Here is a 17050-nt window from a genome sequence, read left to right as displayed (position 1 = left end):
GTTTGCGTCATGGTCCTGCAAGTCACGGCCGCAGATGGTCACATTGTCCAGATATGGGAAAGTGGCCTGCAACGCATTTTGATCTACCATCCGGTCCATCTCCCTTTGGAAGATGGAGACCCCGTTGGTGACGCCAAAGGGAACCCTAAGGAAGTGATAGAGGCGGCCGTTTGCCTCAAAGGCAGTGTACTGGCGGTCCTCAGGGCGGATGGGGAGCTGGTGGTACGCTGATTTCAGGTCAATGGTCGAGAAGACGCGGTACTGCGCGATCTGGTTGACCATATCAGCTATACGGGGGAGTGGGTAGGCGTCCAGCAGGGTGTAGCGATTTATTGTCTGGCTGTAGTCGATGACCAGGCGCTGCTTCTCGCCGGTCTTAACGACCACAACCTGGGCTCGCCAGGGGCTGGTGCTGCCCTCAATAATCCCTTTTTTCAGGAGCCGCTCCACTTCGGTTTTAATGAAAACCCTGTCCCCGGCACTGTATCGCCTGCTCTTTGTGGCGATGGGCTTACAGTCGGGGGTGAGGTTAGCAAACAGTGGTGGGGGGGTGACTCTGAGTGTGGAGAGGTTGCACCTGGTGCGCGGCGGGCAATTTGGAAGCTGCTGGCTGCGGACTGTGAGTGGGGGTAGGGGTCCACCGTACGCCATCGTAACACTTTTAAGGTGGCACTGAAAATCTAACCCCAGCAGGACGGCAGCGCAGAGGTCAGGCAGGACCAGAAGTTTAAAATGATCGTACACGGTCCCGTCTACTACGAGTGTCACCACGCAGTAGCCGCCGATGTCCGCCGACTGGGACTCGGAGGCCATAGAAATCCGCTGTTGCGCAGGCAGGACTGGGAGAGAGCAACGCCGCACCGTGTCGGGGTGGATGAAGCTCTCCGTGCTCCCAGAGTCAAAAAGGCAGATTGTATCGTGACCATTTACCTTAATGTCCATTGTGGAACTGGCCAGTTGGTGCGGTCTCGCTTGGTCCAGTGTAACGGATGCCAGCGTAGGGGTCGGTGTGTCGCTGCGGGTATCAGATGAGGCGGTGTCGGGGGCCTGCTGCGTCCCGGCTGTCGTCCAAGATGGCGGCGTCCATGATCCCCATGTGGCTGGAGGCGTCCAAAATGGCTGCTGTACCGGTGATTCGCACACGGCCGGGGAGGTCCAAAATGGCGGCCCGCATGGCCCACACGCGGCGCTGCTGGGGTTCGGGGTGGCTTTGGCCCTGCAGACGCTAGCGTAGTGTCCCTTCCTCCCGCAGCCCGAGCAGATCGCGTTTTTCGCCGGGCAGCGCGCTCTGGGGTGTTTTGCCTGGCCACAGAAGTAGCATTTCTGGCCTTGGGGCACTGCTGTCTGGCCTTGGGACACTGCTGCGGTAGTTGGGCCGTTGTTGGGGTGTGGCTGGGGTGGCACGGCGCTATGAGGCGGTCCTACCGTGTCCCAGGCTGTCATTCCCCGCGGCGTCCACGGTGCAGAGGAGTAGGCATCCATGCCCTGGTAGGCTGAATCCAACGATAGTGCGAGTTCAGAGGCCTTGTTGAGGTCGAGGTTACTCTGCTCCAACAGTCGCTGTCGTGTGTAATTGGATCTGTGGCCCGCTACAAAAGCGTCCCGGATAAGTTCCTCTGTGTACACGGCGGCCTTTACATCCTTACAACCACAGGCCCGGCCAAGCACAGACAGTGCCTGAAGGTATTCCACGGTCGATTCCCCAGGTTGTTGTTTACGACTCCCCAGGAGGTGCCTGGCGTACACTTCGTTCACTGGGCGCGTGTACTGGTCCTTGAGGAGCTTGATAGCGTCCGCGTACGAGGTCGCGTCTTGGATGACCGAGTACACTCGGTGGTTCACTTTGGAGGTCAGGACATCCAGCTTGTCCTCGTCCGATTTGATTGCTGCGGAGGCGGTCAGGAATTTTTCGAAACACTTAAGCCAGTGAGTAAACTTGGTGGATGAGTCCGCCTCCCGATGATCTAAGTCCAGGCATGCTGGTGTGAGGATCTTCTCCATTATAAAAATGTTGTTAATAAAATTGATGCGCTATCAATTACTCATAAAAGACTGAGAGTTAGAAGAGTAACTAAAGGCTTTTATTAACAACAGAATGGAGGTCTGCCTCGAGTGGTCGACCGGTCCAGGATACCAAGGGCTGGGGAGCAGTCACCTTTATACTAGGACCTGTGGGAGGAGTCAGCCGAGGCATGTCCAGGCATGTACACAGTGGAATACAAACAGGACAAACAGGAATACAAACAGTGGTTTACCACACCTAGTTGCCCTTGAGAAGGTGGTGATGAGCTGCCTTCTCGAACCGCTGCAGTCCGTGTGGTGAAGGTACACCCACAGTGCTGTTAGGGAGGGAGTTCCAGGATTTTGACCCAGCAATGATGAAGGAACGGCCGATATATTTCCAAGTCAGGATGGTGAGAGACTGGGAGGGGAGCTTGGAGGTGGTGGTGTTCCCATGCTGCCCTTGTCCTTCTAGGTGGTAGAGGTCGCGGGTTTGGGAGGTGCTGTCGAAGAAACCTTGGCGAGTAACTAATCTCTAGGGTTGGGTAAAAGTCGTAACATGCTTTTGAGCTTAGCTCTGACAGTTTCTGTTACCTGATCTCCTACTGCCTTCTTAGTGTTTCATTGTTCTTTGTTTAATGTGCCAGCCTATCAGGTGAAACGTTTGATGAAACAGGTTACTGTGATTCCAGTAACCTATATCTGCTCCCACTGGTATTTGCTTTGGGCTCACGCTGGCTCTAACGTGCCATGCCTGGTGATGGAAGTTTGAAATAGGGTCCACCCTCTGCGGTGAATTCGGTCATCCAGTACCTGAATCCGGCAGATCCGCAGTACTCCAGGATACCGGTAATCTTTGCCCTAGCAGCCTGGGCAGATCCCTCACGGAGGCTGGGATTCTTCCCACTTGGCCCAGATAACCCTGCCAGCCAACGCCCCAAAAAGTAGGATAGTCGTGGTTGGACCAACAATCGGAACTAGCTCTGTGTGGTTCGAGCTGGTTCATCTCCAGCAGAGGTGAAGAGAGGCCCCACGGGAGAGTGTCCGATTTCTCAGGAGCTTGATTTGGAGATTCTTAAACATCGTGCTGGGTTTCCACCCAGCTGGCCAAAAGAAAACTGTCCATCACCTTCATTTGCACAATCTGATCTGGCAATATTGTACTGATATGACTGTTATTTTGGCCTAGTAGAGGCACCCTTGACTTTTAAGTCACAAGATTGTGGGTTCAAGTCCCACCCCAGGACTTGTGCATGTAATCTCGGCTGGCACTCTAACGCGGTACTGAGGGGGTGCTGCGCTGTCGGAGGTGCCATCTTTCAGTTGAACTCACAGCCATCTTCCTGTCCTGCTGCTTCTATTCATCGGGAAGAATGTTGCCCAAGACACCAGAGAAACGCAACCAAACACAGATTGGTCATTGATCTTAAACGTCCCATCCTACACCTATCTTTACTGCCTTGATATAAAGATAGGATGCTAGAAACCCAGCTTGCAAGTGTCTAACCGACTGCTCTTTCTTTTTGCCTTTAGACTCGGTTTAGCTTTCGGAAGCTCTGGGCCTTTACAGGACCTGGGTTTCTGATGAGTATCGCATATCTGGACCCAGGAAACATTGAATCTGACCTTCAGTCTGGAGCCGTGGCAGGATTTAAGGTACATCCTTTGTCTCTTGTGGGAAATCTCCCCATAGTGTAAATAGTTTCCACTAGTCTACAATTCTGTGCACAAAAAAATCATCTGATCTTCAGCTTCTATACTGATGGTGCAAGGTCAGTACTGCATCTACCCCACTAACATCCTCCTCATGTGACTGAACCTTAAAATCTTTTCTCACTTGTGTGGTGTAAGAGCATTCTCCAAGTTGCCAGATCACCTTTTTGGAGTATTATGAAGTGCTTGTGTCCATCTGTTGCCACTTGTGTGTGAGTGAAGCAGTGTTTGTAGATGTCGCTGTGAGCGCCATCAGACTGTAACTTGCTCTGTTGTTTTCCTGCTGCAGCTGCTTTGGATCCTGCTGACTGCTACCATCATCGGGCTGCTGCTCCAGCGACTGGCTGCCCGCTTAGGAGTGGTAACTGGTATGCATCTTGCTGAAGTCTGCCACAGACAGTATCCTAAGGTAGGTGTTGTAGCTCTAAGGTTCAAGCCAAAATGTATTGCAAAACAGGCATCTGTATGATATGAGAATTGAAAGGGAAAGGCTGTTTGCCCAATAAACCTTTCCCTTTTCGCTAGTTTAAACTACCTACTCATCTCTTCATCATCGCCCTCTGGCTGGTTTGATCTTACTTCCCCATTCGGTTTCGATTAAATAGAACTCTGCCACTGGCTGCGATAGAGATAGTTTTGTTAACCTACTTAAACATAAATTACACTAACACCCAAATGTAATGTGCACAGATATAAACAGTACAACCTCAATATCTGTGCCCAGGGCACGAAGGTGGTCGATCGTCCTCCTATCAACAGTATCACCAGAGGGATGAATTGCCCGAGAGCTCTGCCTAACTGGGGGCTCAGCTTCCCTTCGATTGGGTTTCTCTGCATGTCTTGGACAATTTGCACCCTCTTGCGGCCATCTGCAGTACCATTCTATGCCAGAGAGACATTGGCCCTCATTCTTCTCTTATCTCGGACATTCTGTATACTGGGTCTGGAGGTACGATGATCTCACCCACCATGATCAGGGTTGTTTACAATCCCAAGGCCTTCACATGATGATCAACTTGCTGCGCAGACCTTGAGGCGATAACACACTAAACCTCCCTGAAAGTTGCAGCTTCCCAGCTGCAGCACTGGTTCTTTTTGGTTGTCAACACCCCCATGAGCCTTTGCTGTCCAACTTGACCTATTTTCCCAAAGCATGCTGGATAAAGGTACTAGATTCTTTTCTCACACACTCCATCCCTTTATTTCATTCAGAAATATCTCCAGGTGTCTCTTGAATCCATTTGTATTGTCCAGTTTAATAATCTTTCCAGTAATTTATTTCTCAAGTCTGTTGCTCTTTTCTGTTTACAGACAATCCCCCTGACTTTCCTCTTTACTCCTAACAACCTGATTTTTAACTGCTGTCCCCTGCGATATGAGCTGTTCACCAGAGTGAGCACTTTTTCATGTCAGACTGGACAGCGATTGTCGGTGAGTTTTTCGAACATGGGCAGCACAGTTGAGTTCAGTTCTATCCGGGAACATCCGCGCCAGCTTGTATAGTGACCAGGAGCAAGCCAGTGAGGCCAGTTTAGAACACTCTTATGATCTTGTGATCTACATAAATGATTTGGATGAGAATGTAAAAGGTATGATCAGTAAGTTCGCAGATGACACGAAAATTGGTGGGGTGGTAAATTGCGAGGAGGAAAGCCTCAGGCTACAGGACGATATAAACGGGTTGGTCAGATGGGCGGAAAAGTGGCAAATGGAATTTAACCCTGAAAAGTGCGAGGTGATGCATTTTGGACGGACAAATAAGGCAAGGGAATACACAATGAGTGGTAGGACCCTAGGAAGTACAGAGGGTCAGAGGGACCTTGGTGTACATGTACATAGATCCCTGAAGGCAGCGGATCAGGTAGATAAGGTGGTTAAAAAGGCATATGGGATACTTGCCTTCATTAGCCGAGGCATAGAATACAAGAGCAGGGAGGTTATGATGGAGCTGTACAAAACGCTGGTGAGGCCACAGCTGGAGTACTGTGTGCAGTTCTGGTCGCCTCACTATAGGAAGGATGTGATTGCTCTGGAGAGGGTGCAGAGAAGATTCACCAGGATGTTACCTGGGATGGAGCGCCTCAGCTATGAAGAAAGACTAAACAGGCTGGGGTTGTTTTCCTTGGAGCAAAGAAGGCTGAGGGGGGACCTGATTGAGGTGTACAAAATGATGAGGGGCATAGATAGGGTAGATAAAGAGGAACTTTTCCCTTTAGTAGGGGGGTCAATAACAAGGGGGCATAGATTCAAGGTAAGGGGCAGGAGATTTAGAGGGGATTTGAGGAGGAACTTTTTCACCCAGAGGGTGGTTGGAGTCTGGAACTCACTGCCTGAAAGGGTGGTAGAGGCAGGAACCCTCACAACATTCAAGAAGCATTTGGATGAGCACTTGAAATGCCATTGCATACAAGGCTATGGACCAAATGCTGGAAAATGGGATTAGACTGGACAGGGATTGATGGTCGGCGCAGACACGATGGGCCGAAGGGCCTCTTTCTGTGCTGTATAACTATGACTCTATGACCCCACAGTGGGGGGAAAAATGATGTGGAGCAACATCAAACCCTTCAAAACAGCTCCTCTTTAAACGTGTTCCTCACTACAAAGCTCCCAAAGACAACAACAGTATAGACATTAATAGGGTGTGCAGCTAGACAGATTGACCACAAGTCCCAGTAAGTTTGTATTGCGCACTGGCTCAGTCCCACCTGCAGTCCTGTGTACCGGGGCTCCTGCTGATCTGCTGAAGTTATGGTGGAAGACCATGAGATCCCCGTAGAATTTCAGGGCGATAGTATGAGATTCTTTGAACTCCGGCACCAGTGAAGTGGTCTTCACCAGTGTTGCACATTCCAATGCTCTACTGTCTGTAATCTCCTAATCTAGTTCTACATTTATTCGTATAATGGGGTAAAATGTGAATTGTCGCGAGGTTTCCCCGATACCTCAGTGGGTAAATGCACAATGTCATGCGAGGTGATACGGACTAGGAAACCCTCCTGGGCTCTGACCTTGGTCTATGTAGCGTTAGCTGATCTCAGCCAGGGTGCTGAGAGTGTTCTAAACTGGCCTCACTGGCTTGCTCCTGGTCACTATACAAGCTGGCGTGGATGCTCCCGGATAGAACTGAACTCAGCTGTGCTGCCCATGTTCGAAAAACTCACTGACAATCGCTGTCCAGTCTGACATGAAAAAGTGTTCACTCTGGTGAACAGCTCATTTAGCACTTCCACAGTGGGGGAAAAAATGGAGGACGACAAGAACTGGGTAACTCTGTGGTCACAGACAGCGACCTAACTGACGCCCCCTTTATGTTTGCGAAACTGCTCCAAGAAGAATCTCCCTTTCCTCGCGAGTCCTTGAACGTGTTATAAAAACAGAAAATGCTGGAAATACTCACAGATCAGGCAGCCTCTGTAGAGAGAGAAACAGAGTTAACGTTTCAGGTCGATGACCCTTCGTCAGAACTGGAAAAAGTTGGAGATGTAAAAGGTTTTTAAGCATTCCTTGAATGTGGTGTTGTCTCCCAAATCACATGCACATTTTTCCAGCAACTCCATGTTTGAATCTCTCCAATCAGGTTTCTACCCCTGCCACAGCATTGAAACAGCCCTAATCAAAGTCACAAATACCTCCTCTGTGGTGCGTTATCCCTCCTTGACCTCTCCGCAGCCTTTAGCATAGTTGACGACACCATCTTGCTCCAGCGCGCCTCTGTTGTCCAGCTCAGTGGGATTGGCCCAGCTTGGTTCCACTCTTGCCTATCTGATCGTAGCCAGAACATCTCCAGCAATGGCTTCTCTCCTTGCTCCTGCCCTGTTAACCTCCAGAATTATCCATGCTAATATCCTTGTCCTCCTTTTTTTTCATCTACATGCTGCCCCTTAGCACACATCAATTGCAGACATAGGGTCAGGTTCCACATGTACGCTGATGATAACCCAGATCTACCTTGCCACTGTCTCTGTGTTGTCAGGCTGCTTGTCCGATATCCAGTGTTGGATGAGCTGCATTTGTTTCCAGCTAAACATTGGGAAGGTTGCAGCCATCATCTTTGGCCCCAGCCACTGATTACGTCCCCCTCCCTGGCCACTAAACCAGACTGTTCACCGCCTCACTGTCCTATTTGACCCTGAGCTGAGCTTCCGACCACATAGCCACGCTATCCCTAAGATCATCTACTTCCACCTCCGGAACATCGCCGACTCCGCTCCTGCCTCAGCTCATCTGCTGCTGAAACCCTCATCCATGCCTTTGTTATCGCGAGGCTGGACTATTCCAACCCTCTCCTGACCGGCCTCCCACCTTGCACCCTCCACAAACTTCAGCTCATCCAAAACTCTGCTGCCCCGTATCCTTACTCACACCAAGTCCCGTTCACCCATCACCCTTTTTTGACTTGCGTTGGTTCCTGTTGCCCTGATGATAAAATTCTCTCATCCTTATTTTCAAATCCCTCCATGGCCTTGCCACTCCGTCTCTCTAACCTCCAGCCCTACAGCCTTCTGAGGTCTGTGCCCTCCTCCAATTCTGGCCTCTTGCGCATCCTTCCACCATTGGCGGCTGTGCCTTCAACTGCCAAGGCCCTAAGCTCTAGAATTCCCTCCCTAAACTTCTCTACTTCTCTCTCCTTTAAGACCCTCCTTAAAACCTACCTCTTTGATTGAGCTTTTGTTCACCCACAATATCTCCTCCTTTAGCTCATTTTTTTGATTACACCTCTGTGAAGTGCCTTGGGATATTTTTTCTATATATTACAGGAAACTTTCGATTTACCGGCACCTAAATAACCGGAAATCTCGGTTAACCGGCAAAATTCAGGAGTAGGTTCAGGTAAGTTTTATTACTTGCCTTCCTCGATCTGTTGCTGTGCAAGGGTGTGGCTGCAGCTGTTGCTAAGCTACAGAGACGCTTGGAACTTGTGGCCATTGTTCTGAACCTGTTGCTAAGCAACAGGGTTTGTTGCTTTATACGGAGCTCTCCGCTCTCTGTATCTTTTACTGTAGCTTTCGGTTATCCGGAATTTTTGATGAACCGGCACCACGTCGGTCCCGTCGGTGCCAGATTAAAAACAAAGTTTCCTGTGTATGTTTGTTGTTGTAATGTTATATGTATTGTGAATGTTGCAGTTCCCTCGGATTGCTCTGTGGCTGATGGTGGAGTTGGCAATTATCGGCTCGGACATGCAGGAAGTGATTGGATCGGCTATAGCTATTAATCTGCTGTCAGCTGGAAGGTAGAGTACAACCCCTAATGGCTACTCCATTATTAGGAGCTGTCATATCAGCCGAAGCAAGACTTGCATAAAAACATGCACGTGGTTGGGCCCTTGAAGATTTTCCTTTTCCGTGTGCGTATATGACCTGCGAACAGCTTGGCCCAGTTTGGTATGGTTTAGTTTGGTACAGACCCATTCACTTTAAATGGTTTCTTGCAGGGAGCCGAGTGACACAGCAGCTCACCTCTGGGTCCGGAGTTCAAGTGGCACTGTGATGGACGTCCTCTGTCTGCAAGGGTCCTACGTGAAATGGGTTTGAGCAGTCTTGATCCAGTTCCGAGTGGGCTGAGCCCACAGTGCAAGACTGCCCCCAATTCGGCAGTAATTGGCAATCTCGCTCTGAGAAGCCACAGGGATAGGTGGTGTGGGAAATGGAAATAAATGTTTCAATGGTGCAAGAGGGAATGCTTTTCTGAGATTGGGGCTGAAACATGTTGGTGTGACAGTGTAGAGGGAGCTTTACTCTGTATCTAACCCGTGCTGTACCTGCCCTGGGAGTGTTTGATGGGACAGTGTAGAGGGAGCTTTACTCTGTATCTAACCCGTGCTGTACCTGCCCTGGGCGTGTTTGATGGGACAGTGTCGAGGGAGCTTTACTCTGTATCTAACCCCGTGCTGTACCTGCCCTGGGAGTGTTTGATGGGACAGTGTAGAGGGAGCTTTACTCTGTATCTAACCTGTGCTGTACCTGCCCTGGGAGTGTTTGATGGGACAGTGTAGAGGGAGCTTTACTCTGTATCTAACTTGTGCTGTACCTGCCCTGGGAGTGTTTGATGCTAACATTGGTGCATAAAATGGGAAAGGTTGCATTCTACAGCAATAACGACCCTAACCTTTAGTATTCTCTAAATTTGCAGCAATCAGATCAGTGCCATTCACGCAGTGTGAATGTTGTCACACTGAGGCAGAGCATAGTAGCCACTGGTGCCCTGCAGGACCCCCACTGCCATTGGCTAATACAGAGGAACCATAGTGCTGAGAAGGTGCCTCAGCTTGGCTCAGTGGTCGCACTCTTGCCTCTTGAGTCAGAAGATCGTGAGTTTAAGCCTCACTTGAGACTTGAGCACATAATCTAGGGTGACGGTTCAGTGCAGTACTGAGGGAGTACTGCACTGTCGGAAGTGCCATTATTTGAATTGGACATTAAACCAAGGTCCAGTCTGCCTGTTTAGCTGGACACAATATCCAATGGCACTATTGGACGAAGAGCAGAGAATTCTACCGGTGTTGTGGGCCACATTTCTCCCTCAACCCGCACCACCAAAGAGCAGATGATCTGGTCATTTATCACATTGCTGTTTGTGGGAGCTTGCTGTGCGCAAATTGGCTGCCGCGTTTCCTACAGTACAAAAGTGACAACGCTTCAAAAGTACTTCATGGCTGTAAAGTGCTTTGTGACATCCTGACAGGCATTATAAGGCGCTATATAAATGCAAGTTCTGTGCTTTCTTGACTGAGAGCTGGCGGCAGTCCTGCACGATGGACCTTCACCTGGGTTTCTGGATTTTAAAAAGCGCAGCTTCAACCCACTCCGTGCTTTATTTTTCTGCAAACCACAAAATGTCGTCATATATTTATGCTCTGGCTGACTTCACATGGTGCTCTGACCAATTTTATGCCACGCTTGGATTCCTGGCAGTTAGTGTGCTTAGGATGGGGTGGTCGAGACTCCTACATCTATCGTGGAGTAAATAACAGGCAAAGCTTTGTTACAGAATGGCCGAATGTTCTGGAAACAGGCCACTTGCCCCATCGAGTCTGTGCCTGTGTTTCTCTCCACATGAGCCACCGAGTCTAATCCCACTCTCCTGAACACCACTTAATAAATAATCTTCCGAAAGTAAATGCTGTGAGAAAGATTTAAGTATTTGTAAAATTGGTACAATCGGAGTCGGTTTGAAAGGCAGCTGTCATTTAGTTTGGACATATCTAATATTACGTTGTGCAATTTAAGGAGCCGACTGTTCAGAATTTTTTTTATTATTGAGAAGCCCAGGTGAAGGGCCCAAGTCCACAGTGCAGGACCCCAGCAAGGTTGAAGAGAGTAGAAGAGAAGATGGGATCAGTCGGGGAGTCGTAGTTAGGTGGCACCAAGTTTGGGTTTTGAAAGCTGGTAGATTTTGGAGGAAGGAGAGATTGAGTGAGGTGAGGAGTTCCAGTTTTGACATTTGGAGGGAGAGGCATTCGCCTTCAGGAGTGAGGTAGAATTGAAAATTGACTGAAACGGTGAGCTGGGTTAGAGCACTGTTGGTCCAGGCCCAGCCAGGTTCTGTCTTAGTGGAGGAATCGTGTGTGGAATGCTGGGGTTCATCCGGGCAGGGAGGGAGGGAGATTCTGTAAAGATATGTAACGGTGTTGCTCACTTAAATTTTTCTCTCCTTTTCCAGAATAAATGTCTTCTTTTCCCTTTTTGTATGTTTAGGATTCCCCTGTGGGGCGGAGTATTAATAACTATTGTAGACACGTTTGTGTTCCTGTTTTTGGACAAATATGGTAAGTTTGACGGACTAAATGAAGGGCAGCGACTGACTGAACACTGGGGTTGGTGGGGGGGGGGTGGCCGTCAGGGAGCGGCTGACTGTAAGCACCAGTGACTGACTGACTGACCGTAGTGGGGTCGGGGAGTGACTGGACGCAGTGGGGTCGGGGAGTGACTGACTGACCATAGTGGGGTCGAGGAGTGACTGGACGCAGTGGGGTCGGGGAGTGACTGACTGGACGCAGTGTGGTCGGGGAGCGACTGACTGGACGCAGTGGGGTCGGGGAGTGACTGACTGGACGCAGTGGGGTCGGGGAGTGACTGACTGGACGCAGTGGGGTCGGGGAGTGACTGACTGGACGCAGTGGGGTCGGGGAGCGACTGACTGGACGCAGTGGGGTCGGGGAGTGACTGACTGGACGCAGTGGGGTCGGGGAGCGACTGACTGGACGCAGTGGGGTCGGGGAGCGACTGACTGAACGCAGTGGGGTCGGGGAGCGACTGACTGGACGCAGTGGGGTCGGGGAGTGACTGACTGGACACAGTGGGGTCGGGGAGTGACTGACTGGACGCAGTGGGGTCGGGGAGTGACTGACTGGACGCAGTGGGGTCGGGGAGTGACTGACCGGAACGCAGTGGGGTCGGGGAGCGACTGACTGGACGCAGTGGGGTCGGGGAGCGACTGACTGGACGCAGTGGGGTCGGGGAGCGACTGACTGAACGCAGTGGGGTCGGGGAGTGACTGACTCGACGACGCAGTGGGGTCGGGGAGTGACTGACCGGAACGCAGTGGGGTCGGGGAGTGACTGACTCGACGACGCAGTGGGGTCGGGGAGTGACTGACTGGATGCAGTGGGGTCGGGGAGCGACTGACTGGACGCAGTGGGGTCGGGGAGCGACTGACTGGACGCAGTGGGGTTGGGGAGCGACTGACCGGGACGCAGTGGGGTCGGGGAGTGACTGACCGGAACGCAGTGGGGTTGGGGAGCGACTGACTGGACGCAGTGGGGTCGGGGAGTGACTGACCGGAACGCAGTGGGGTCGGGGAGCGACTGACTGGACGCAGTGGGGTCGGGGAGTGACTGACCGGAACGCAGTGGGGTTGGGGAGCGACTGATTGGACGCAGTGGGGTCGGGGAGCGACTGACTGGACGCAGTGGGGTCGGGGAGCGACTGACTGGACGCAGTGGGGTCGGGGAGTGACTGACTGGACGCAGTGGGGTCGGGGAGCGACTGACTGGACGCAGTGGGGTCGGGGAGCGACTGACTGGACGCAGTGGGGTCGGGGAGCGACTGACTGGACGCAGTGGGGTCGGGGAGCGACTGACTGGACGCAGTGGGGTCGGGGAGCGACTGACCGGGACGCAGTGGGGTCGGGGAGTGACTGACTGGATGCAGTGGGGTCGGGGAGTGACTGACTGGACGCAGTGGGGTCGGGGAGTGACTGACTGGACGCAGTGGGGTCGGGGAGCGACTGACCGGAATGCAGTGGGGTCGGGGAGCGACTGATTGGACGCAGTGGGGTCGGGGAGCGACTGACTGGACGCAGTGGGGTCGGGGAGAGACTGGACTGGACGCAGTGGGGTCGGGGAGAGACTGGACTGGACGCAGTGGGGTCGGGGAGTGACTGACCGGAACGCAGTGGGGTCGGGGAGCGACTGACTGGACGCAGTGGGGTCGGGGAGCGACTGACTGGACGCAGTGGGGTCGGGGAGCGACTGACTGGACGCAGTGGGGTCGGGGAGCGACTGACTGGACGCAGTGGGGTCGGGGAGCGACTGACCGGGACGCAGTGGGGTCGGGGAGCGACTGACCGGGACGCAATGGGGTCGGGGAGCGACTGACTGGACGCAGTGGGGTCGGGGAGTGACTGACCGGAACGCAGTGGGGTTGGGGAGCGACTGATTGGACGCAGTGGGGTCGGGGAGCGACTGACTGGACGCAGTGGGGTCGGGGAGTGACTGACTGGACGCAGTGGGGTCGGGGAGTGACTGACTGGACGCAGTGGGGTCGGGGAGCGACTGACTGGACGCAGTGGGGTCGGGGAGTGACTGACTGGACGCAGTGGGGTCGGGGAGCGACTGACTGGACGCAGTGGGGTCGGGGAGCGACTGACCGGGACGCAGTGGGGTCGGGGAGTGACTGACTGGATGCAGTGGGGTCGGGGAGTGACTGACTGGATGCAGTGGGGTCGGGGAGTGACTGACTGGACGCAGTGGGGTCGGGGAGCGACTGACCGGAATGCAGTGGGGTCGGGGAGCGACTGATTGGACGCAGTGGGGTCGGGGAGCGACTGACTGGACGCAGTGGGGTCGGGGAGAGACTGGACTGGACGCAGTGGGATCGGGGAGAGACTGGACTGGACGCAGTGGGGTCGGGGAGTGACTGACCGGAACGCAGTGGGGTCGGGGAGCGACTGATTGGAAGCAGTGGGGTCGGGGAGAGACTGACTGGACGCAGTGGGGTCGGGGAGTGACTGACTGGACGCAGTGGGGTCGGGGAGCGACTGACTGGACGCAGTGGGGTCGGGGAGTGACTGACTGGATGCAGTGGGGTCGGGGAGTGACTGACTGGACGCAGTGGGGTCGAGGAGTGACTGGACGCAGTGGGGTCGGGGAGCGACTGACCGGGACGCAGTGGGGTCGGGGAGTGACTGACTGGATGCAGTGGGGTCGGGGAGTGACTGACTGGACGCAGTGGGGTCGGGGAGTGACTGACTGGACGCAGTGGGGTCGGGGAGCGAATGACTGGACGCAGTGGGGTCGGGGAGTGACTGACCGGGACGCAGTGGGGTCGGGGAGCGACTGACCGGAACGCAGTGGGGTCGGGGAGCGACTGATTGGACGCAGTGGGGTCGGGGAGCGACTGACTGGACGCAGTGGGGTCGGGGAGAGACTGGACTGGACGCAGTGGGGTCGGGGAGCGACTGACTGGACGCAGTGGGGTCGGGGAGCGACTGACTGGACGCAGTGGGGTCGGGGAGCGACTGGACGCAGTGGGGTCGGGGAGCGACTGACTGGACGCAGTGGGGCCGGGGAGCGACTGACTGGACGCAGTGGGGTCGGGGAGTGACTGACTTGGACGCAGTGGGGTCGGGGAGTGACTGTCAACCCGCCGGTGTAGGGAGAGCGACTAAACTTGGTGGTAGGTTATGGGTAATTTGAGACATGGATATAGATGGTGCGACCAGCAATATGGAAATGTACAATTGTCTGCTGATCTGAAGTTATTATGGTCATCATGCACATTGGCACTGCCAACATTTTGTGCCATAGATATGCACTCGGGAATTGTTGCTTGTTAAGTTCCAGGACTTGGCCAGTACTCAATGGGAGATGCCAAGAGGCGGCTGGGCACCTCTATGCAGCCAGACCAAGAGTGGCATTGGCAGAAACTGGGGAGATGGGCACCAGTTCATCAGAGAGTGAGTGGTACTTTGCATAATGGTGATCTCAACAGGAAATTAAAAGACTTGAAGGTCCAAGAAACTTGCCAATTTGACATCAAGAACCACCGACTTGTCTTGGCGTGGCCCGTCTGAGGCTAGTGACTAGGATTCAGTTCAAGGCTCAGTGTTCGAGAATGCAGTCATACCCACAAGAAGCGAGGCCCTCTGAGCCTGAAAACTACTGAGGAATCTCGCTGATCTCCTTGGCTCTTTAGGTGGTTCTTCGTATTCTCGTTCTCGGAGCCTATGGAGTAATCGGAAAGCAACGGGCTGGATTTTTTTCCTCCTGAGAAATGTGTAGGACAAACTGTGACTTTATACGCGATTGCAGAATGCTGTAGGGCTTGGGAGAACCCCACTTGTATTGCTTTCATTGATTCTGAAAAGGTTTTTGAGCCAGTGCCTCATGGGGCGGTTATGAAGAAGCTGGAAGCTATGGGAGTACATGGCTGGAGCTCCAGATTTTAACCGGGATGTGTACTCCAGCTCTCGGATCTGTGTTTGGTAGATGGGAGACTCCCTGAACCAAGCTCTCTGAAAAGGGAAGTGAGGCACGTTTGTCCACTGTCCGCCCTCATACTGGATGTCTTCATTAATGCTATGTTGGATGACATCGTAAGGAATGGACGTGGAGTATCTGTTCTGGGCATTTCTGGAAGTACTGTGGTGTTCCTTTCTACAGATGATATTGTGTTTTAGGCAGCCTCACCTGGGGGTCTCACGGGCTCGACCCTCCATCTGAACTAATCAATGGGATACGGTGGTGGGTGCCCCCCAAGTGTGGTGGTAAGGCTTTGCACAGCTGAAGAGAGCATCTCGGTAGATTTGATTGGAAAATAGAATCGATTTACATCGCTCCTAATGGATGCCAACTCCAGCTTGGACACCGCCCTGCAGGACCACACACCGAGAGTGCAAAGGGTGCTTTGGTCACTCTTCATTGACGGCAAAATGCCAATGTAGAGTAAGCTTGTGGTGTATATGAGATGAGTCCAAACTGTTCCTTATGCTTCAGAACTTGTAGGTGAGCAACAGAAGTGCTTCCTCTGGCCTATGTGCAACATCCAGATCCAAGATGTGAGATGGATTTGTGGCAAAACAGGGAACCAGTTAGAGAGAGCGACAGTGGGCTATGCTAAAGCCCTTCTCATCTTGACTAAGCATTTGGTGACGAGTAAGCCTGGTACATGGCACTTGACTTGGACATCTAGAACATCAAAGTGGCTGGCAGGACACGAGCTGCCCTGTGCAGTGTGAATGTCTAGGAGGTGCATAATTGGGTGAGGTAATTAAAGGGCTGCTCCTTGCCTTTAAAGGGAGTGGACTGATTGTGTCAATTAACTTGAAGGAGCGTCATTGCTGTGAGGGGTGTGCAGCAGTTTGCCTGAAAAATGAGGGCAATGGGGAAACTTCCCTTCTCAGCAAACTGGTGCAGCAACGGAGGCTGTCCTGCTTTGGCTCAAAGGCTACCCTCCTGTTAAAGCCCAGGTTTAAGCGGCATAGATGGAAGTGGCAGAGTGAGTAGGTGCAGTGTCCCAACCTGGGAACAAATGCAGCAGAGGTTCAGTGGCATCACGTGCCAAGTTACATGTGCCCGCCTTGATATACATGCTGTAGAAGGCATGGAACAAATCAGAATGGTCTTCTGCATCCTCCATAAAATATAGTGATAAACTGTGCCCCTTTTCTCAACACACTTTCACTGCGCAAAAGTGCCACTTAACAGTTCATATTTCATTTTGGAGTGCATCCTGCCGTCACAAACAGCAGGCGCGATACTTTGCAATACCCTTGCACGAAGCGACGTTGACTGGACACGAGGCTGGTGTTTGTGCTCCTTGGGCATTTGCTGCCCTGTTCATAATTGTTGTGTATCCAGGCCAAGCCAGCGTGCAGCCAGAGAGAGGACAAGGACAGGTGGAGTAGCAGCCATGTTACAGCAGCTGTTGCAATGTGAGGAGATGGCTCTGGCTGTTTATATGAATTTGTGTAAGGGGTTGGTGAGGGCCAGTTTTGAGGCACAATGTCACCAGCCAGTAAGTCTCTTCCATTTAATATTATCCTTCCTACACTGACTCACTTTCTCAATCATCACGGCATAGCCATGACACACACAATGTCTTAATGATCC

At 52.6% G+C, this 17050-nt stretch overlaps 2 protein-coding genes across 9 annotated transcripts in view; one reads left to right on the top strand and one right to left on the bottom strand.

The window, feature by feature from the left end:
* The window catches only part of LOC147096970 (uncharacterized), a 1290222-nt gene that overhangs the window by 731428 nt on the left and 541744 nt on the right, over nucleotides 1-17050 (bottom strand). The window lies entirely within an intron of this gene.
* LOC147096973 (natural resistance-associated macrophage protein 2-like) overlaps nucleotides 1-17050 on the top strand; it is a 180149-nt gene that overhangs the window by 69038 nt on the left and 94061 nt on the right. For all 7 annotated transcript variants that reach the window (XM_085972677.1, XM_085972672.1, XM_085972674.1 and 4 more), the window contains 4 exons: nucleotides 3535-3657; nucleotides 4004-4123; nucleotides 8844-8950; nucleotides 11415-11485. In XM_085972677.1, the coding sequence (XP_085828803.1) occupies nucleotides 3535-3657; nucleotides 4004-4123; nucleotides 8844-8950; nucleotides 11415-11485 (421 nt within the window). The remainder of the gene's footprint in view (nucleotides 1-3534; nucleotides 3658-4003; nucleotides 4124-8843; nucleotides 8951-11414; nucleotides 11486-17050) is intronic.

This window comes from Somniosus microcephalus, chromosome 33 (genome assembly GCF_052327205.1).
Source record: "Somniosus microcephalus isolate GS21.2 chromosome 33, FLI_Smic_1.0, whole genome shotgun sequence".
Lineage (NCBI taxonomy): Eukaryota > Metazoa > Chordata > Chondrichthyes > Squaliformes > Somniosidae > Somniosus > Somniosus microcephalus.
This window is presented reverse-complemented; position numbering and strand designations above follow the sequence as displayed.